This window comes from Melopsittacus undulatus, chromosome 1, assembly GCF_012275295.1.
Source record: "Melopsittacus undulatus isolate bMelUnd1 chromosome 1, bMelUnd1.mat.Z, whole genome shotgun sequence".
Lineage (NCBI taxonomy): Eukaryota > Metazoa > Chordata > Aves > Psittaciformes > Psittaculidae > Melopsittacus > Melopsittacus undulatus.
Window position 1 is genome coordinate 152615428 of NC_047527.1, and position 23919 is coordinate 152639346.

At 44.3% G+C, this 23919-nt stretch overlaps 1 protein-coding gene across 1 annotated transcript in view; it reads right to left on the minus strand.

The window, feature by feature from the left end:
- Window positions 1-23919, minus strand: part of SH3BP5 (SH3 domain binding protein 5) — a 45087-nt gene that overhangs the window by 8794 nt on the left and 12374 nt on the right. The window contains exons 3-4 of the mRNA XM_034063996.1: window positions 23476-23604; window positions 5261-5425 (exon numbers count right to left, since the gene is read on the minus strand). Of these exons, the coding sequence (XP_033919887.1) occupies window positions 5261-5425; window positions 23476-23604 (294 nt within the window). The remainder of the gene's footprint in view (window positions 1-5260; window positions 5426-23475; window positions 23605-23919) is intronic.

The window sequence follows — 23919 nt, forward strand, 5'->3', positions numbered from 1 at the left end:
CAAGCACAGCAGTGGGAGGACTGAATCACCAGGGAAAAGTGTGTCCAATGACTGCCTGTGTGCAGAAGGACAGCAAGGTTTTCTCTCAAGGCATCTGACCAGCCTCAAATCATGGCTTCAGCACTGACAATGCAGAGGTTCAAGCCCTCAGCTGACACCCCCATACAAAATACGGCAGGACTTGATTTTCACCAGTCTGAACTGCACAGGGAAAAGAGCACAGTCAGCCTTGACTTGCTTGGAGTGCTGCTCCTCCCTGTTGTCCTTCCTGATTCCTAACTGAAAGCATCAAACCACTACACATTATCAGATTGATAACACACTCACTCCTGCATCCCAAAGTGCATCAGCATCGACTAGAAGCTCCTGCTGCCACAACCTGAGGCCACATTTTGCTCACCTGCACAGACCACTTATTAAACAAAGAAGTTGCTACAGGACAATGAGGAAGCAAGGTTTCCAAAGGCTCTTTTGGTCAGATATAATATCCTCATCTCCAACACCCTTCAACTATTTCATAAATAAGGCACCGGGAGGGGAAGGGAAGGGAGGGGAGGAAGGAAGACAGAAAGGAATCTGTCAAGATTGATAACAGGCTCTCTCCTGCATCCTGAAAACATGATGCAGCTTCTTATCTTGAGCAGCTGTTGGGAAACTAGCTTGATGCAGTGACTTTCCTTAGTGAAGTATGTCAGACAAGGCTGGTTTTAGCACAGAAGTGTCTGAAATTGAAGCACCATCTCCAAACACTGCACAAAAGCACCTTCCTTGTGGCGTGGCAAGGAAACTGCAACTTTAAAGTGCTGGAAAACACAAAGTAATGGAGCAGCTGGAATTTGCCAGTGCTCAATTAAATGCCAATCCCTCACATCCATTCCTGGGGTGACATTAACATCAGTGGTGAAGCGTGGGATGAACCACATCAATACTGCCAGCATCAGGGTCATAAAGCCAGGTCAGGCATCCAGTATCGCCTTGACTTTGCACATCTTTCATATTGAACATTGCAGAAATGCAATCCTAAGCCATCACAGACACAACAGCATCGCTGTGAAACAGGCACAGATATAAGTGAGGATGACACCTCTTCAAATTAAGATGGCTCAAGACACACCTCTCCTTGTTACATAGTCCCTGCCATTCATACCCTTGGGGCGAGCAGGGGACCACTCCAACACAAAAACACCCAAAGCAAGTGAACTTCCAGGATGCCTACACTTTCACCTGGCATTCCTGTAGCTCTGTCCTTCATTGAGTTCTGCCTGGAAGAGGTGCTCTCCCAAAGCATCACAGGCTACAAAAAAACCCAACACAGGTATCAATTGATTCCTCTTCTCTCCTCCCTCCCCTCTATTTCCAACACAGATGTGTCTGGGAAAGGAAGGTTAGTGTAGAACAGGTATTTTTAGTGAATAAGTAAACTAGTCTTTGTTCCCCCAAAGAGATTTGCATGATCTGAAGTCAAAGAGGGATTCCAGGCAATATTTCAGTAATAATGGATGCAAAAGGAACATGTACCAGTGAAATGAAGCAGAGCTGACCATCTAAGCCAGAGAATCACTCTCAACTGTTGGGTATTTTTTTCCCCCAAAAACCAGAAATTGATGGCTCTTCTAGGGGAAGAATGATAAATGAAAGATGTTAAGAAGCAATGCAAGATTAGTAAACCAGGAGGACAGAATCACACAGCAGACTGCATTTAACGCCTGCATTTCCAGGGTAAAGAGACGTCAGGATAGGGAAGGATGTGGATATTTCTGTTGTTTCTTTCACAGACATCTCTTCCCCCCTTCTCCTCCAAGTATTGCTCTCTGCAGGAAGTATCTCTTCTCCCTACACCACGAAAGCACCCACGCATTGTACCGTGACAGATGGTGTAAAGGGAGCTTCACAAGCCAAACTGAACCAAGAGGGAGCATTGCCTCCTCCCTCTGCGCCCTCCCCTCATCCATTGCTCATGATCAAGAGCCAAAACATTTCTTCTCCCTGCCAGAACTCATGAACCAAACATATCTCAGGAAACACTGTAAAAGCAGATTGCATCAGCAATTAGAAATTAGAGATTCCTCTTGAAATTCATAGAGGAGCTTCCTTTGTGCTCCAGCCTGAAACTTGAGGTAACACATCTGTGAGCACTCTCCTTTTGTACACATGTATGAGTGATTTTCAACATGAATACAAATGTGAAGGTCTCTCTCTCATCTGGCCTTTCTATAGGCCTGCTCTCTGCATCCCAACCTGCAGCATTATAACTCAAGGTACTCACAGGTAGGAACACACTTTCCAAAAGCATTTTCTCCACATTTTAAAGGCAAACTACAGATATCAAGAACCTGCTAAGCCAGTGGCTAACACCAAACAGTACTTCTCCAGGCAGCTTAAGAGCTCATCAAACTTGTCTACATGACAACATTCCCATTATAACCAACAGAGAATTCATCTGACAATGAATTTGCCCCTCTGGTTATGTGAATTGTTCCCCAGACACTATCAACTTATTGAACAGACCTCCTCTGATTATAATGGAAGTTCAGGCAAATAACTGGGACATACAAAATCATGTCCTAGACACCCAAAGCTGATGCGCTAAATGCCATCCTATGTGTCATTACACTTAACCTGAGATGTGGAGACAAATGGACACCCAGGGAAAAAAGCACAGGAATATACCAAAAATACACACCAAGTTAAGAGTAGAAGCAGGTAAAGCAGCTGCCTGACTTGCAGGATCACATCACAGTCTTGTGCTTCACTATATCAACACGTATCTCAAGAGCAGACACTCACAGGGCTTAGTGGCACCTTGGCAGGCAGGCCAGCTCCTATTTAGGCACCCAGCTTCCTTTGGAAACATAGCTCAAACTGCAAGGTGAAAACAGTGCTGGGTTCTCACTGTAACCTGTTCATGCTGGTCCTGTCTGCTCTGCAAATAAAACACCTTCCACACGTTCTGCTTCCAGCCCACCTGCGATAAGCACAATTTCAGTAACTCCCACTTCTCATCAGTTTAAGTATATGATTTTCTGTATCAGAGGATACAAAAGCCTTGTTTGCAGTAACACATTATGCTGTCATGTTACAAACAGTCTTAAGAGCCCTTAATAGCCTTTCAGTCTATGAAGAAATCCAAAAGCAATTACAACAAACAACACTTATCTCCATTTCCTCCCAGTGAAGGTCTGCAAACAGCATTTCCCATCTGATACTCTGGAACCCAATTCTTTGTCCAAGTGCAAAAGTAACCTGGCAGTATTTCCATACATGCCTATACATACATATATATATATATATATATATATATATATATATATATATATATATAAAAATTCAGTGTCTGATTTGTTCTGTTGCCTACCCTTTTCCTTTATGCACTCTGCTTGCACAAAGCATAAACCCAAGCTGCTACAAGGCTTGGTTTTTGTTCCAAATTCCAGATTAATTCAAGAGTCTGCAGCCTCTGCCTAAGAACAGCAAATAAAACCACTTTACTCTTGCGTTACAATCCTATCAATAGGGAAACAAATTAATCAGTAGCCCACTTCTAACCTTTGGCACAGAAGTGCTTTTCTGCTCTTGATGCATTGCTGTAGGAGGCTCAGTGCAAGATTATTCTCTGGGCCTTCTACAGCAGAGAAGATGGGTTAAGCTGTAATAACATTTTTATTCCCTAGTAGCTGGTGCTGTGCTGTGTTTTCAGCTTTAGTCTGACAACAGTGCTGGTAACACACCAAGGTTTTAGTTGTTGCTCAGTAGCACTTCCCCTGTTCAAGGACTTTTCAGTCTCAGGTTCTGCCAGTGAGCACACGAAACTGGGAGGACACAGAGACATGACCCAAACTAGCCAAAGGGATATTCCATACCACAGCATGTCATGCCCAGTATAGAAGGTGGAGGGAGTCACCTGGGAGGCCCAGATCACTGCCCTGTTCAGGCTGGGTATGGGTCAGTGGGTGGTGAGCGGTTGCATTGTGCATCACTTGTGTTTATTGTTTTCTCTTCCTTTTCCCCTTTTAGTTTTATATTCTCTCCCCTTGTTATTCCCCTTATCATTACTAGCAGTAGTAGTACCATGTTGTTCTTTAGTTATTGGACTGTTCTTATCTCATACAGTTCTTTCAATTCTCCTCCCCATCCCTCCTCAGGAGGCAGAAAGCAGGAGGTTGTGAACAAGTGGTGGTGATGAGTTACCAGCTGGGTTTAAACTGTGACAAACAGGGATCCAAACAAGGGAAAACAGCTGGTGGTGACCTGCCATGCACTCACTGCTGAGGTGGGGCTCCTTTCAGAAACACCTAATACTAACAGGGACAGTAACACAAGCCATAGCCTGGAGTTTGTGTTCTCTTTGTAATATATTCCAGGTTTTCCATCTCTCCCCTACACACAGCCAGCATCCTTTTTGTTTCTTCATCAGGCAGCTGGTTGTTAGAATTCACTCTGAAATAGAAGCTTTCTTATAACTGAGAAGCTTCTGCAACCAAACAGAGCTACTGCATTGAGAACTGTAGACAATACAAACATTGTATGGCACACTAGCGTATTTGGAATAGCAAGTTCAACCTCTCACTGCCATATTAAGGGAAATCTCAGACAGAACTAAGGTTTTTAACTTCAATTTTTGATTCTTTCGTGTTAAAAAGAGCATTTCTGCCTTTTCTTTAATTTCACTGTTTGATGGCGCATCTTTTCTGTAGATTTAGAAAGACTTTACAATGGAGGTAAGACTTTGTCTAAACATGGAAGGTACTTCAGGATAGAGCAGTGTGCAAGCTTAAAATGCAGCACACACCTTGAGCAATCCTACATTCAAACATGCTTCTGAAGCAAATTGCCTTGTTCAACTGACACCATAATAAGAACGCGTTGTTCTGAAATTGGAGCATGTCCCTGTTTTTCCAGAGTAACAGTTTCCATAACATGTGCATTCAGGAATAGGCATCCCTATGCAATTAGCCTGGCATAACTCCAAATGCAGGTATGCCTTAAGACACTGTTTACCCCTATTATATAGATGGTAATATTTTCTTTAGAGAGCTACTTCACTAGGTATTAGCAGAGGCAGACAGAACCAGTTGTCTCAGTAGCAGCCCAAAGCACAAATCACTTAACCTTAGGCTTCAAAATCTTCTGTAGCTTAATTCCCTACAAACCAGCATATCTGGACCAATAGAAAGAAGTGGCCTTTCAGAAACTCAGCCTCATGCACCACAGAAGAACACAAGACACAGAAAAGGCAGATGCTGGAGCAAGTCTGTGTTACCCTCTGAGTCGCATGGTTGAGCATCTCTTGCCAGGCGGAGTCAAACTGACGCTTGTCATCTTCCAGTAGCCTCTGCTCAGCAAGGGAAATGGTCTCTTTTGCAGCACGCAGCACTTCAGTGGCCCTCTGAAAATCCTGAGTTGCCCTCTGAGCTTCCAGTTGTGCCTGAAAAACACAGAGAAGTTGGGATAAGAGATAAAGGTCATGTTTAGAAGACCCACTATGCTAATCCAAGGGCTTTAAAACCACCACACTAGTGTTAGGGCTTCCCAAACCTTTACTTGGAAGTGACACATATTCCCCCATTGGAGTAAGCACTGCTTATTACCCCCTCAAACAGGTAATTTGCAAAGAACAATCCATAATCAAAACCCACAGAGCTGCTCCCCTACAAAGAAGCATCTGCTCAACAAATAAATACCTTACGAGGCAGGTTTAATAACCAGGAAACAAACCAAAAGAAAAGGCAATAGCAAGTTTGTGGCATGTCAAGAATACCTTGAGAATGGCACTCCCTGAATGTAGTCGGGGTGGGTTTTTATCTGGTGCACCATTAATCATGCTGAGGAGGTATTCTGGCAGTGTTATGTGGCTGTAAATCTCAAACAAGGTTTTTCTGAGGTGCCTACTAACTGTGAGGACTTTGCTCTCCCTGGCTCCAGCTGGTGCTGCAAGTCCACAGTACACAGGCAGGAAGGTAACCAAGGGAATCTGCCCTGCACGTAAACCACTGTTAAAGGCTCTGCTAAGTCCTTTGGAACCTGCTGCTTCTTTTCAGCAATATAACACAAAGCTTGACTTTGAAGGAAACCCGCATGGAAGCTGGGGTGAAAGGAGGCTTTTGGTGAACTACATGGCTCCTGCTGCGAGATCAGACTTGTCCAAAACAACATATGACCTTCCTAGCAAAGCAAGCACAGTTTAGAATCAAGGAACTGTGATCCCTTTTATTCCAGACCAAGACACTGCATTTACAGACACTGTCACCTCTCCTGAAGGTTTTAACACAGCTCTCACAAGAGCCAAATCCCACTCTGAAGGGTCCTCAAGTAAAATGCTCACATCGCATTTTGGAGGCTGAAGCCACATCCATTTTTCACAGCTGAGAGCACCTCCAGTGTCCCTTAAGGTGGCAGCAGCACCAAAAGGGAGAGCAGTTAATAAAGCAGAACTAAAGCCAGTCATACTGCAGGCTTCAGTAGTACCATGGTGACAAGAGTCATCACTGAGCTCAGCAGTGTTGCACCATAGGACCAGTGACAAGTTTGAAATGCTCAAAATAGGTGACTCTACAAGAAACAGACAAAGAATATCCATAAATCACTGGTATTGGCTGGGGTTTGGTTGGTTGATCAGATAAAAATGCCTTCTCTTTTTATAGCTCTCACTGAATGAGTAGCAATTTGAACATTCAGGCTTTCAAACATGGAGGTTTCACATCTATATTCATCTGCTGTCTCTTAACACTACCTGCACTTTACTGCCCTGTTGAGGCTGATGCACAAATACCTTGTCTAAGTCAAAAGTGAAGTCTTCACCCAGACTTTTCTACATTATATATTTCAGAAATGTCTATTCACAGGAGGATTTTGGAGCTGTTTTGCAGTGAAACACCACCCTTCAAATGTAAGCTTCACTTAATGGAACACCCAGCACTGTGAAAGCAGTTTCAGTGATTGTTTTCTTTCAAATAAGCTGGAATTGCTCAGTTTATACCTATGGGAAATGCCTTTGATCAGACATGTCTGACAGAACAGGGTAATGAATAAAACTTTCATGTCATGATATACAGAGGAGTCATCTTAGGCTGAGACAGGGTAAAGGACTCTGACATACAGAATACTAAACTGAGGAAGTCTTATGAATAAAGGAAGAGGTTTTAGTGTGAAGAAATGGTGGCTATTTCCTAAGTGTCTAAAAGCCCCTGATACAAAGCAGGAAATAAGCTGAAAAATGGCATATTTCTCCATCAGACAGCTGGCTCCACCTCCTCAACACCAGCTGCATCAAACACCTTCACATTTGAGCCACCACGGCTATTTGGAAAGGTAAAGGAAAAACCCCTTCCCTCCCTGCAGCATGCCAAGGGAGATAGGCTCCTAAGTTAAACACAAGTCTCAAAAGGAAACAGAGCACGCTAAGTTTCCCTCACTGGCTCCCAAAGTAGCAGAAAGCTCTTCTCACTTCCTTCCTCCTATCACACAGAGGTACTTCACCCCAGAGTGACCGTGCAAAAATAGAAGTTATGTGTCAGGGGTCCTTCAGACACTAGCTAGGAAGGGAAATCCATCACAATCAGCGCAGTGATTTCCTCCCAACCAAGTTCCTTGATGCATTTCCTTTGGAGGTGGCTGCTGCTGTTTTCCACAGAAGAGGAATTCACCTCCTCACACCATAGCTCACACCATACTACCCTGCCGAAAGCCTTCATGGAGAGCCAGCGCATTGAAGTGTGAATTTCCATGCAGTATTGTACATCCCAAAGCAGCACGGAGCCTTGGGGCAGTATGAGTGGGTGAACAGCATCCTGCATCATTCATAATGATGAGTGTTAATTCATCATTAACACAGTCCCTCAGAAAGTCTAAGGGAGAACCCCCATACATTACATCTCCTCACCACCCCAGTCACCAGCTGCCCATTCCAAATATATTAACACATTTTATAAGTACAGAACAAGCCTGACTAAAGAATAATTTAGCACTAATTAAACCATGGTACCCACCAAGCACAGGAAACCCATCTGAGGAACTTGAAACAGGCTCAACCTAAGCTTCTGACAACGGACACAGCAAGAAGCCTAAATCTTAGTCACCAAAACAACCTCTGCTGAATCCTCTGAAAATCCACAGCTTCTTTTTTACCTCCCAATAACTTTGACCTATGCTAGTAAAGGATCAAATGCAAATACAGACCCAAAGTTTTCCATCAAAATAGTTTGAGGTGGGATTTGGAAGTAAAATGGAAGGTTCCAGTAAGAGCCAGTACCAAGTACTGCAGAACAGTGCTGGGGATTCCTCAAGAAAGACCCTATGTGGTGGAGCCAAGTCCCAGTAACTTCCAGGCAATGATGCCATCAAAGCCTTGCCCCAGTGAAGGCTTCAGCTCCATGGCTGCTCTGCTGCAGGATGAGCCCTGCCCATGCAAAAACCAACTTAGGGATATACAAAAACAGCCCAGCAAAACCATTCCCAGCAAAGGCAGAACCACACCAGCAGGTAACAGCTTTCGAAACTCCAGTAAAACCAGGTCCCAGGGGCAATGTGAGCATAGGAGAAGCACAGTTCTCTCACCGTAACTGCATCAGTACTTGCAAGTTTCTGTTGGCACAGATACTGGGTCAGGGATCAACATCTAAGCCAACAAAAAGTCTTCAGAGCATTAGGATCTGAGTTACTAAATCCCCATGGAAAGCAACATTTAGTGGTAGCTTGCAGTACTGGTAGCTCATCTGATGAAGCCTCTAAAGCACAATGGCTGCAAGGGAGGAAAATGCTCTTTATGGTAAGAAAACCAGAAACTAAATTGACAGTTCTGTTTGATTTCTACTTGCACCTGTAGGACACTGAGAGATGAAGATGTTAACAGGTAGGCCCATAACTGGTCACGTTCAGCTTCATGCCTCCTAGCAGTGGGAGCCAATGGGAAACTAAAACAAAACCACAGTTAAATATTCTCTCCCAGTGCTATTTGTTGAATGCTACTCTACAATGGCAGCTTGGAAACACTCTTTGGGACACACAAAGTGTTTAAGCCAAAGAGTTAGTCCAAATAGCAATTTAACTTCAACAGTTATCTGAGGTCAGTCTACAGTCTTTTAAACAACTTACTGAAAGCCTGGGAAAGAAAAAAGCCGAATGCTAAGGTAAAGAATGACACATTAGTCATTAGAGAAACATCAACAGGTTTGTGGTTTTGCCAATGGAGAAATGGATACACTAACATGTTTTAGTTGGTACAGTTACTCAGTAATTAGCCTTCATTTAAAACTCCCTCCAGCATGTACAAGTTGTTCTGCACCATCATGGACAGACTGAAACCCCTTATTGCAAATGATGAAGCCTTGAGAACTGGGGAACCTGTGCTCCTGCTCCCACTGCCACAGTGACCAGGAGTGAATTGTGCCTCATCGCCAGTGTTGTTTGCCAGGGAACTCAATTGAATGCCTTCACAACTGCAGACCAACTGCTACTGTAAAACATACAATGGGATGCCTTGAGAAATGTGATTAAGCAGCCACAGAGATCCCAGCTAAGGAGAACCCCACCATCAGAGCAGCCTCTAACACATGCCATCTACACAGTACACCAACTCTCTTTGCCCTCCTCCACAGCCCAGCACTCTCCAAGCAATCTGCTACAAACAAGCCTCCCACAGCAGTAAATCACTTCCCTACAACAAACTGCACACCCAAGTCCTGCTCTGCTCACCCAGTCCCTTCCTCTCCACCTCTCCTCATGGCCAAGAGCTTCTCTTTGCCACTATCCACCCTGTGCTCTCTCACAGCTCATCTGCCCCTCATCTCCCTGGCTCACAGGCTTCCCAGCCAGCTCCCAAAGCAGCAGAGGTGACAGAGGCAAATGGAGCACTGCAGTATAAAACAGGTCAACCTTTAAAATGAACAATGAACTCAAAGGGGTACTGGCAGGCTAGTAATACAAGCTATTAATGTACTACTGAAAGGAGCTCAGTCCTGACAAACACCTTTTGGGGGGATAAGAGCTGCATCCTCCTGGGCAATCCTCTGCTTAGTCTACACAGGGCTTTGCACAGAAGGAAGCGGGCAGAGCAGCTGGTTGTGTTATTACCTAAAGGTAGTGATGAAAACAAACTGCAAGCTAATTGGAGAAAACAAACCAGGTGCTTTTAAAAGTGTGGTCGTTCTTCTGCAATTGGCAGCAGCATACAGAGGTTTTCAGGCCTGCACAGACACATCTGCTTGTCCACTTTCAAAGCAGAGAACCCTGTGCTCTCTAATTACAACATACAATCTTCTGTTTAGTCCATGTAGCTTTTATTGCTCCAATCCCCCTTTGTAGTCAGAGCCCTTGCCCAGCTGACATAATAGAAGCTTTTTCTCACCCTAGGATACAGAGCTTGAACCTTCTCTGTTAACATCAACCAAGACTTCTCTTCTTCATTTCCTTTACCTCTGATTTTTGTTTGCTTGGTTATATGGGACTGCACAATATCACTGACCCAAAACACCACAGTGCAACATAGCTAGAGCAGATTAGCTGACACCTAATACACCCTGGTGCACACTGCTCAGCCTCTGATACGTGCTCTGACCTGCAAGCACATGTGCACACACCTGACAGCCAAGCCAGACTGCCAGAAATAGAAGCAGAGGGTACACGTTGTGGGGCCAAGCCTGCTACTGAATTTCACCCCTCCCTCACTAGGGGACCAGGATCACAAGTGTTGATGAATTCATGACAAGGGCATCGCTAACACAACAAGCAAATGTCCCATTAGAAACAGCAGGCAGCAAAGAACAGCTATTTTCAAGTATTAACAAAACTGGCTTCTCACCTATCCAGGTGAACCTACCTCATTCTGTGCATGCATCTCTGCATTATTGCCAATAGAAGGCATGAATAATCTCTGTTTCTAAAAATCACTGTAAGCTGAAGCATGATGGAAACACACAGCTGCTGCTCAGAACAAGGCACTATTACTCCACATGCTGACCCAAGGCTTATTGCTCTAAAGGGCACTTGTTTGTCACTGTGAAACCAACATCTCTCCCACTTGGTAATCTTTAAAACAATAGTTTAACTGCTAGCAGCAAACACATACTTGCATACTACCATATACACAATGATTAACTGTGTTCCAGTCCCACTCTTCAGAAGGAAGCAAGTTTCAGATGTTTCCATCCTGGCCCCCTCTCATTCTTTCAACAACATCCCACGGTTAATTTGCTGTGCAAAGTACAACATGAAGCCTGTTTTAAAACAGGAACTTTCCTCCACCAGTCACCCACCAGAGTTGCTGTAGCACTGCCTGTCTTTGGGAATTACCCTGTTCACAGGGACTGCACTGCAGCATCCCAAACCAGCTTCTGGCAGGGATGAGGACAGGAGCACAACGCATTGACCAAGGCATACTTGTCTTGTCCACCACTGCAGTGGAGTCTATAATTCAGAAGCCTACAAGGTGAAGGCAGTTAAGTGCTCACTGCAGCATTGACAGTAACTAGTTCCTAAATGCTGCTGTTTTGGCTCCTGTTTTCTTCAACCTGTTTCAATGCAGCTGGTAGCCAGTAACAAGAGCAGCAGCCTGGACATCAACACAAGAGCTAGTGATGCTCAACATCCAAACAACAATCTTCATAACCAGCACAGCTACACCCCCAGCAAATCTGGGGGTGATGCTAAGTTAGAGGAGATGACTGAAAAGGAAACTGTAGAACCTCAACCCAGATGGACTTTGTGAAACTCGACTGCACCAAGAGAAACCCCACAAGGCTCAGAGAGGAAGAGCATTGAGTCCTGCACCTGGGGTGGAATAATCCCATCATCAGCACAGATGGGATGGTCAGCCCTGCCAAACAGGACCTGCACACTACATCAGACTGAGAAAGCTAAAAAGGCAAGTGAGTAAGACAGACCATGTCCTAGGCTACATTAACAGGGCCATGGCTGGCCAATCATGGGAAGGAATCAGCTCAGTGCTGGTGAGGTTGCACACTGAATACATGTCCCAGCCCTTCGATGCAAAAGGGATGTCAAGGCAGGGTCCAGAGGCCTACAAAGAGTGCAAGGGTTGTGGACCTTTTTAGTCTAGCAAGGAAGAGACTGATGAGTACTCTAAGCTAATTAACTGCCAGCTAAAAATTGAAGGGGAGCTGCAAAGATGCCAGAAGTCAAATAACACTTCTCAGCAGTACTGGATGTGCAACATGAAGCAGCAGCCACAGGCACCAGCTTGGATGTTCAGGTTGCCCATTAAAAAAGTCTTTCTTACCAGGACGGCAGCATGACCCATGGACAGGTTACAAATCTCCATCCCTGGAGGCTTCCAAGACTCAGCAAAGCCATAGTTGATGCAATCCAGCAATGGTGACAATCCCACTTTGAGCAGGTGGCTGGGTACAGAGGTCCTGTATGAGCAGCATCTCCATCAAATACCAACATTACTGTTCCTCAAAAACCAAAGAACATAGCTGCAAAAACATAGCTGTGATGCTGAATGCTCTGTTAGATTCCATGCTCTTCTTCTCTGGAATGATCAGATAAGTGGTGCAGTTGTGGGGGGAGAAGTTTTGTTTGCTTTTGAAGTTGCATGACCTTCCTTTCCCTTCTCTCTGCAGACTAAAACCTCCAAGCCAAACTAGAACTGAGAGGTAGTAAATAAAACCCAGCCCAAAAGCTCTCCTTGCTATAGGCCACGTACAGGGTTTTAGAAACAATTATAATATCCAAAGTGACCTCATTTTGGCAGCTCTATGAAGCTTTGTGAGCTATACATTAATCTGTGATGACTGTTTGCATTATTGGCACAAAATACAACTTCTCAAGTCTGAAACACTCTTGTATTCTTCAAGCAGTTCATTGAAAAGCTATTAAAAGGTAATGGGTTAAATTTTACTGATACAACAACCAGATACCACTTAGTCTCTGCTTTTGATTAAGTGTCTTGCTCTTGGGTGTTTTTGGGCCCATCCATAAATCCACCCCATCTCTCCTAACAGCTTCAGTGTCATGGAACTGACCTGACTCCTGGCTCTGCTTCATTTTCCTGCAAAACCTGTAGTCTATAAAAAGGCCGAAGAAATAAGAGCAGACCTACAAATCATGCTGAGAGACATCAAGCTCTGTGCTAAAGTTACGTGATATATATAACTCCCTTAAGAGAGGATCACAAGCCGTGATCCAAGAAGGAAAAAGTTCAGGGCACAACCAGCAGCTCACTTCCTTAGCTACTTCTGTTACCAGTGTACAGACAGCTCGTCTGCCCAAAGATAAAGCCACCTCCCTTCTTTAGGAGCTGTGTAAGGAAATGGGGGAGAAAATACCTAAACACATCATTTCCTTACATGCTGTTAGGATGAATCCTGCACTGGACCAAACAATCAGCTGCCATCCCTTCCCTGTTGGCTCGCATCTAGGCTTTACACTAGGATCTTGTGAAACAAGGGCAAGAATATGATCTCTGGGCCTTCAGGCATTTCAAATCTACTGGGCTCCTCACTGGTTTTAACTGATCTAGCTCCTTGCATCACAGGACTAGGGAGATGATGCTTATTTGGGAACAGAGATTGTATGGGAGATACAATCCCATAGAAGCCTTTTGGTCCTCCCTCACTTTTCATGAGGTTGTTGTAAGATGCTGGTCTACTTGGAGTTACTCACACTAATTAACAAGTCTATGGCACCAGAATATGCCAAATTGTACATCCTAACACCATCCAGACACAGCCTTCTTGGGTGTTCACTGCCACCTGCTTGTTAGCCCTGCATTTGTTTGGGGCCACAGTAATAAAGCTGTTGCTTTCTGGAAGAAGGGATCATGGAATCGCAGACTGGTTTGGGTTGGAAGGGACCTTAAAGCTCACCCATTTCCAACCCCTGTCACAGGCAGGGACACCTCACACCAGACCAGGTTGCTCCAAGCCCCTGTGTCCAACCTGGCCTTGAACACTGCCAGGGATGGGGCAGCCACAGCTTCTCTGGGCACCCTGTGCCAGCGCCTCAGCACCCTCACAGGGAAGAGCTTCTGCCTTAGATCTAACCTGAACTTCCCCTGTTCCAGTTTGAACCCATCACCCCTTGTTTCAGTGCTACAGTCCCTGATGAAGAGCCCCTCTCCAGCATCCTTGTAGCCCCTTCAGACACAGAGGTCTCCACACAGTCCAGGCTTTTCTTTCCAATGTAAAATTTAAGAGAGAAAAATATCAAGCTAATCCTCCCCCAAACATGCACCTGCATTCTGAGAGCTTAGGCAGGGACCCAGTCCAGGGTTTACATTCGGTTTCTAGGTTTACAGAGGCTCTAGAGGCTCATCTGCACCTGGCAGCAGCCTCCTTTGCTGAAATCAAATATAGAGGGAAGGAACAAACCCCCACAAATACACCCTGCAAGATGCACACTGCCTAAGTGGATTTTACTGTTTATCCAAGATAATGAATGTTTGGCACATACGGATGCAACAGATACATCCAGGAGAAACACCAGACTGTTGTCTCACCTCACTGCAGCCAAAACAGTGAATATTTGGAAGTAGAAGTTTCCAGAGGAATGGCAAGGGAATTGGCAGCCTGGTTTTGAATGCACATCTTGTGCAAGCGTGCACAGTGCCATAAGCTGAGGCAAGGTGTGTGGGTAGGAGTTTCACCTGGGTGATGGGCTGTTCTGGACGTGTTCTCCCAGTTCCATCACAGCAACAGCCTATCCTCAGGAGCAGGGACATGCTCGGGAGAAAGGGCCCAGGCTACCTGATGGCATGTTCACAGATGCTTCCCAGACAGTCATTTCCCAAAGGAGCTGTTGAAGCTAATTAATCTCTTGACCCTGCTCATTTTTCCCTAATGGAATTACATGACTCCACAGCACATGTAGTAACAGGATTGATTCACTTAAAGGAAAGAGCTATGGGTAGTGTCCTAGGCAAAAGAAGAGCTAGGTCCATTCCTTGAAGGAAAGAGCCTAGATAGCAGCAGGGGCAAGATTTCAATTCCACTTCACAGCAATAAAAAGCTCCCTTAAGAACAAGCCATTAGAACCCTTTGCCAAGTGAAACAGAACACAAACCACCAAGCATCAGGATCAGATACAGCTAAAATGCCAGGCATTGCTTCCACATCCTGGCAGTTTCATCTCTTTTCTAACAGTAGAACTACAAGTTTGCTGCAATTAAGAGAGATGTTTCTAACACAAACTGAGTCAATGCAGAGCCATTCCCATACATGCTACAGAGGAATTAGACTCTTTGGATAACCTTTTCCAGCAAGAACAGACATAAAATCATACTATTTTACTAGAAGTCATAATGAAACACACCCAGAAGGCAGTAACCACCATTCATATCAGATTTGTTTTGGCGACAGCCTCTAGCTTAAGCATTTATCTGCTTCATAATAAACTCCCACCTATTTAGACCACGGTATACCATAAAGACTGGGGGGGCTGAACAGCTTCCCTGAAGTTGCAAGACTCAGGCTGCCTTCAAGCAGTCATCCATGGGCAACTGCTACACAAAACAGGTATATAGGATACTACCCTGACCTCAAGTCACCTGGGCTCAAATGCTAGCTACTATTTTTAACAGATGATCCTCTCTGTGGCTTACAGTCTCTTTAAATAGTCTTTACTAGTGGCCAGCAAAGACTGGGAGGGGAAACAGAGAGAACAAAGCTCTCTAATTTACAGTGCACAGCTAACACATTTACATAATAGAGCCCTCCAAGGCACATCTTCTGCTAATGATGAGAAGACCAATTAGAGTTTTTGCATCACTCATCATACAAACTCATCATCCATCAACAGAATAGAGCTCACATAAAAAGAAAATGTAGAATGTATCAATACCAACCCAAAGTAAGTAGGCCTGAGGCATGGAAGGCATAGACACAGGTCGTCTAACTTGTAGAGGGGGATGTATATGCACAGAATTTGTTGATACAGGTATTTCAATGATCAAGTGGATGAAAATTAGTTCCTACTGTCCAAAGGTGCCAAGAACATGGTATTTGCAGATGGTTTTACTACCAATGCCACCTAATTTGCAGGACATACAAATAACAGAGCACTAAATATGAATCAGGTAAAGGGCCTTTTTCAGGTCATCTGTGAAGCAGCAGCTGCTGCTTTTCTCAAACACGGGACAGATTTCCAGCTGTTCAGGATTAAGAGGGTAGAAACCTGCCAGTCACACTGACCTACTAGCTTGCATCAGCAGGGTTGATGGGAACAGAAACACACTGAGGAGCTTTCCTCCACAGAGCAGATCTTTGGCTTAGCTTTCCAAATTCAACCAGGCAACATCTGCTATCTTCTCAGCAGTTTAAGGACAGGTACTCTGAGACACTCCAATGTCACACTGCTCAACCAGACGAGAGCCAGAAAACAAATGTAAAACTGAGGTCTTAAACTTCAAGCAAATCACTAACTCCACTAAGAAATCATTCAGACAAACCCCAGTTGATGGACCCATGTAAGTCTCACTGAGCTCCCTGCTTCTTGGGCTTCATCACAGCCTTGGTCTGAAGGAAAATGCAACAGAACCATAATATAAGGCTTAAAATACAGCTTTCAGGTTTGAGTATTCTGGTGGAGGAAACAGAACGCACCAAGCACAAGCCTGTCTGCCAACAGTGAAACACTGAGCATTACGTCCATGAACGCAGGGTAGTAACTCATGTGCTGCTCCCAGGGCTTCAATCACAACTGTACAAACATGATAAGAGTACAAGGGACACTCCATCAGATCTTGAGTGTGGCACAACATTTTCTTTACTTAACCCAAAGTGCATCCTACTTTAGAAATAAGAGTTTACAGAGGCCAATGGATTCCCTGGTGGAAGTCCAGGAAGTGACCCCTCACCCTCAATAAAAGTACTGATGTCAGATTCCTTTGCTTGGCTTATTTCCTCTTCAGATGGGTGCCTGACCCCACAGTCAGCCATGTACCATGTAGAAAGGGAGATTAATATACTGAGAAGGCCCCTTGGGATCACAGCAATGGGAACTCCACATTTCACAAGAGGACTGATGTCACATCAACGTGGTTTCCCTGATTTAACAATGTGTTTCGTAATGACAATAAGAAAAGGAAGAAAGAGTTGAAGGGAGGAAGGGGTTCAGGTCTAGAGCTGCTCCACAGGGAACAGAAGGGGAAAAAGGACATCCGAAATGGGGCCATAAGGTACAACCCACAGACCTCATGCTCCATCATTTCAGGTACCACTTTTCTGCACAGCTCAGACACTTTCCTAAATCAGTGACTGATCATTACCTTCTCTATCCTCACCCTATTGTGAGGCTGCCTGAGAGCCACCAGGGCAGCACAGTACAGCATCTTCAACTAAAAGGGCAAACTATCAGCATAGGTAGACCACAAATAACCTAAATGGCCAGCCTAGATTGGTTACTGCAAATGGCTGGAGGAACAACATCCATATAAAACCGTTTCTGCTGGCTCCCCCACCAGAAACATGGGTGGAAATACCCTCAGGAGCCTATGAGAGTTACTGATTCCACACTGACTGAAGTTGTTCTCACTTGATAAAAGGGACACTTTTGAACACATCAGTGTCTAAGGCTTTCTCCACAGGCAAGATGAGCAAACTGTAAGAGAGAGCAGAACTAACAGCCCATTAATGGCACTGATAGCGCAGCACCAAACCATAGCCACAGAAAGCAGAGTGCTCTGGGTGCTCACTTTCTTCCTCCTGAAGTGGTTGGAAGGATTTATAGTGAGTTTGTCAAAGTCAGTTTTCAAGTTCCTGTTTGTTGCTTTCAAAGCCTGAAGCCACCAGATAGTTTTTTGGTTCCTAAACAGTTAACCAGAAACACTCCTTCAGGAAAGGTCAGTTGTTGTTGTTCCATTGTAACTGTGATAACAATTTGACTTTTCACTAGCTCCATAGCAAGCTGCCAAACGGGAATGCAGGTCTCACAGTTCTGCTGACATTCAGTTTTTGCTTCTCAAGTTTCCTCTCCCTCCACCAAAAAGCCAAGATAAGCTTACTATGTAATACAAATCAGTGTTAACTCCTTGTTAACATGAGCATCAGGACTTGAGCTCACAAAAGCAGGATCAAAAAGAAGATTCCTTATGGCATGTCTACCTCCAGTATACCGATGGATAACACATCTAAGACCTGGATATCCAGTATGTTGGATCTGGACCCAGGAGCTGTCACTCACACTCCATGCTGTCCTCCTGCCACAGCTGGTGCTGCAATCCCATTAGCTCTCGCTGACCAGATTTGGATGGGAAACTTGGGTGCTGCAGGAAGTGACACTGGCAAGACCAGTCTCCAATTCCTAATCCATTTTTAAGGGTGATTGGCAGTTTTGAAGCTCCAAGTTCTATGAATTTTAAAAGCTTTTGTCTAAGAATCATCTGTAACTTTCCAGGCTTGCCTTGCTACTTTCACACATCTCAAGCTGGACACTTAGAAACTGAGATGCAATGACCACTCTGGAAAACTTCATACATTTATAGGCACAGCAGTCCTGAATACTGCAAAGAATAGTATAGGTCTCATCTGCTGAAGAAGACTTTTCCAACTAGGTAAGTGTGCTCTTATCTGCTTATTCCCCTCCCACCTTCACCATCAAGTGGCTCAGTTTGACCTCATTTCTTGTTCTGCAAGATTACAGCAGCTCCTTTTCATCCTGATTCTCTCGGGTATAATATTCATTGAACCACTTGGTGCTTGAAGCAACCTGGTCTGGTGTGAGGTGTCCCTGCCCGTGGCAGGGGGTTGGAACTGGATGATCTTAAGGTCCTTTCTAACCTAAACCATTCTATGATTCTATGCATACCCTTCAATATACTCCTGTCTGAACACTTGCTACAGATGGGTCCCTTAGTGAGAGATACATATAGATGTGACCTAGCATAGATATTTCATCTATTTTTGCCTGAAACAAGTTTTCTGACACTCTTTCTTAAAAGCTAAATGAGGTGGGGAGGTGAGGGGAATATCACACAGCAAAACCATGCCCCTCCCAAATAAGCTCAGTACTAAAGCTGAGTAAAGCACTTGCACCTACTTCCAGCCTAAGCCAGCACTGGGGACTAAAGCATAACTCTTCACCCTCTAAAAAAACCCTGCTCATTAAAAGGAGCTAAAGCTTAATTAAAACCAACACTCCCAACACGGGTAAGGATCACTACTAATGCATGGATTGTTTTACTTGTCGGGGTGAGTGGGAACACGTTTTTATCAAACTTTATCTTTTTCCAACAGAAACAAAGCAGAAAGACAAATCCTCCCATTCACTTTGTCCCTGTGTTCACAAGCAATGATGTACACACAACATTTTAATGGCACCCTTCACCCAATGACCCCAAAGTGCTTTTACTCCCCTCAATGAACTTGGCTTTACAGCAGCCTGACAGCTCCATTTTACATGGGAACTGAGAGATGATGTAATTTATCTCTGCCATGCAGCAGCACAAAATCAGCTCCTACAAACTACAATACAATAACACTATAATAACAAAATAATAATAATTTAATAATAATTAAATAATAATTATGATTAAATAATACTAATTTACAATAATATTTAATCATTATAATAATTAAAAAATACTAATTAACCCCCCCCACCAACCTAACAAATAGTTATGGGCCAAATGATCTTCCCAACACCTGTAAACACCTGGACCACCTCCTGGATTAAAGCAATTTCATATTGTTGCAACATAGTCATTGTTTGTGTACATATGCAATACACTGCTATATGCCAAGGTTCTTTCATTGACCACATGCATTATGGCATGAGTTAAAGAACAACATGAAAAGACAGTGTGCCCAATGCAAAAAGGTTCTTGCAGCAGAAACACATTCAAGTTTGATTAAATAACCAATTTGGATTAAAAAGCTCCAAAACAGGAAGGTGGGCACCACAAAGCTCACTGCTATGCCATATGAAGAATCACAACAGGGTTGTCCTGGCACAATTTGCATGAAGTCTACAGAGGCAAGAATGATAGCGACTTCAGTCTCAGCAGAAGCCAAATGCTACTCCCTTGGTACCAAGAGACAGCATCATCATTCCCCATGCCACCACTTTACAGGGCAAAGCACTCAAATCCTGACCCTAAGGGTCCATTGTTCTGTTAAAGCGAAGTTTCACCTTCAGTTAAGCCAAGCTGAAGCTCTCTGAGCACATGTTTAACAAGATGCTACAGGACTTATACATGGGAGAATCAATTTGTTTTGAATTCGCCATCTTCTGCCAACACAGGATTGCACAGGATGTGGCTATGGATGAGTAGACAAAAGGGCTCAAGGTCCTAAAGCTTCTCCAGGGAGCTACTTGAGTTGGGGGCCTTGTTTTTGCTGAGCCCACATTGGTGCCCTCATGCCTTTGTAATGGGTTTTATCTCAGTAGATGAAACAAGTATTTCCAGAAGAGAATCATGCTGGTGCCAGGTGAAAGCAAGCTCCTTGCTATGACTAACACAGCCTGCATCAGGCAACTAACCCTGCAACTGACACCTTAAACACAGGGAAAGGGGTAATGGGTTGAAACTTAAACAGCAGAGGTTTAGATTGGATATAAGGAAGAAGTTCTTTACTGTAAGGGTGGTGAGGTACTGGAAGGGGTTGCCCAGGGAGGTTGTGGATGCTCCATCCCTGGCAGTGTTCAAGGCCAGGTTGGATGAAGCCTTGGGTGATATGGTTTAGTGTGAGGTGTCCCTGCCCATGGCAAGGGGGTTGGAACTGGATGATCCTTTCCAACCCTAACTATTCTATGATTCTATGAACTCTGGAAAACTCCTGCACTTCCTCCAAACTAAATGTCATTAATTACATAGTTCTTTATTCCCAGAAGACTTAATTTATAGGTCATAATTTTACTTCCCTTTACTGAGAACAAAACTGAAGAGTTTACACTTCCCTTTCTCTTACAAGTACACAAGAACTTTGTGCCTGTGTTCTCAGAGACAGCCTAATGGCTCTAAACTAAGCAGAAAGACAGGAGGAAGAAGTCAGTCTTCATAGGGTAAATGTTATTATAAACTTGAATGGAATAATATCAAGCTGTTCCCATATTTCTCTACAACTTTACAAATCAAAGTAAAAAGAAAGATGTGGACTGACACCTAAACATATTCACATCCCAGTACATTCCTCCAGTTTCATGGGTCCCTACCCACTCACACCTTCTCCCCACTTTAACACAGCAAACTTGCTCCCAGTTAAACAGAAGTTTTCTGGACTGAACTAAGACCAGAAACACTCTTTAGGCTGATGCTTTACTGGTGATTGGTACCAACCTTCCCAATCTCCTGCTTTCCAGATAGATTCACTGTCCTTCAATGGTAATATTCCTTTTGGCCCTTCTATTTTCTATTTCAAGATCATATTAGACAAAGAGCCAAAGGGAAAGCAGAGGCAATCGCTCAGCTCTGTCTGCTGAGCAGATACAAGGAGGAAGCTCCGTTCTGTGACCAGCTCCATAACACAAAATGGGAAAAGGTGAAATGAACAGTTAGAAGGGGAATCCTGGCTTTGGAAAACAGAAAACGTCATCAAGGAATTCAGAGCAAATTGAATGTGCAGCGAATTAGCAGATCTGGTATAAAAGCATTTAAACCTAGCTAATGACAGAACAGACTGCGAGAAGAACACAGTACCCTTCAACAAGCCCAATAGTGGAGTAGTGATTGTACAGGTCTGATCTACATCTTCAGAGGTTTGGGTTTCTTGGTGTATTTGCACGTTTGAACCAGCGTGACTGCATGGATTTCAGAGATAGCAAAGACACAGCAGGAAGAAATTCCACTTTCAGGGCATAATCTGCTGCCAGCTTCAAGACAGAGGGCACAGCTCAGTGCTCTTGGTGCTTGCTGCTACAAACCTCAAAGTCATCTGATTTGCATGCTGAGAATGCATTTCAAAACTTATACCTGGGAAAGTCAATGGTAGAAGTCCTATGCACACTGTACATTACAGAGGTGTTTATAGTAAAAGAAGTATAAGATCATACTTAAGGCAGAGTTTGGGGATTTTAATTGCACTTACTAACACAATAGAAACAATTCCTTCATCTTTATTACTAACTTCCTCTTTTTCTCTAGCTCACTACTGGCTTATCTCTAGCACATACCATAGGCCCCAAGAGCAGGGGTTGCTTTCAGAACAGCTACAGATGAGTAGTAGATACTGTGCTTTCTGGGCTTTGAAGCAGTTTACCCACTTGCCACACTGCTTTTAGGCTTAAGGATTAAGCCTAAATAACCCCTACACGTCATCCCCAGTGCCTGAGACAAGAGCTCCAAAACAATGTCATGCAATTTAAAGGACAGACATCATCACGTACTACCTTGCATGCAACATCCCACCAACCCAATTCCTGCTTCATCAACTTTCAAAGTGATGAAGTTTGCGTTCATGCCTCCCTTTCCTGTGCCTTGTTCTGAGGATGCAGTCTCTCTCTTATGCTGCAAGTTTCCTTATGCCTCCTGGCACACACCTACACTACTTTTCTCATTCCTCAGCCTCATCCCTACCTACTCTTCCAAACAAAATCCTTCTGCACTCTTCATGTGTTTCACATGTGCTCCCCCATCTGTCACTCTCCCCTTGAACACAATCACATCCTGGCTACCCAGCCACAGATGCCACCCTTCCACATCCTTCCAGCCAAGCACAGAAGCAGCAGCTTTAGGGCAACTCTTCCACTACTTCTGCCTCTCCCTGCCTTGAGAGAAAATAGTACCCAGGAACATCCTCCCCTTGCCAAAAAGCCTCAGACCCCAGCAAACCCCATTACAGACACCTAACAGAAGCAATGTCTAAGCCATCAACACACTCACTCTCAGCTACTTCTTCCCTTAAGTGAGCAGCTGCCTGACATCTCACAAGCTCTCTTTGCCTTCCCTGCAGCAGATCAGACCCTTATTTCCACACCTCATCCTTCCCTGCCTCAGCCATACAGGCCTATGAATAATCAAGTATTTGAGAGGAAGCAGGTAAGGTTCTGATGTCAGTACAGAAAGCAAAGCTCAGTTTCTGCCCAAACCAACACACTATAGAGCCCCAGTTAGCACACTCTTGCTTCAGCACAACCTAATCAGCACAAACCCCTGCAGGCTTCCCAAAGTCTGCCTGACTCCTGCCTCTTTCCCAGCAGCTCCCTGGTGCAGCCATTTAACTACCAAACATTTTGCTTTAGAATAAAAAGCAGCTACATGAAATCTATACTGTGTTTTCAGATACTCACAAGTACTGATAGGAAAGAGCAGGGCTCTGAAAGACCATTGATGAGATGAGAACAGAACCAGTCTTTTGCTATTGAATGTATGTGCCTGCTATAGCAGTTCCTGGACTGAAGAACATGTGCAGCTGTGGCAGGAAAGAAACACTTCTGCCATCAGTTCTCACCACTGACATGCAACTCAAGACATAGACCAGCATCAGCCAAGTGCATACCCTTAAGATGTTATTAATAGCAGGAGAGCAATGCAATCAGCATGTGCTCTCCAACTACCAGCACAAGCTAGTAACAGAAAGTTCTCACCTGCCTGGCCACCCTCCGAGCTTCCCAGTAAGGTTTAGAGTCTTCTACAGCTTTTCCAATCTTCTTTACCAGTTCATCCAGTTTCACTGTTGCTTCGACCAGCACGGAGCGGAACTTCTGGCGTGCGTCCTTCAAACGTTGCAGAGGGGAAAGACAGAACAAAGACTGATTAGAGCTTTAAATAGTCTTTTTACCTGTTTGTTCCCACCCTCACGTTGCTCATTTAGATCCACACACAAGGTGATGCATTCAAAGCAGTTACTGGCATTTGGACTAAGCCAGAGTTCTTCAGTAGATGTAGTAACAAGAACCCAGGGCTGTATTGGAAACCTGGCATCCTGGACACCAAACCTTTGTCTTTCAGAGACAGCTTTCATATAGAGCCTGCAATATCCTGTGCTAGATGTTACCTCTGGCAGGGTTTTACAGAGAGGAATAGATGTA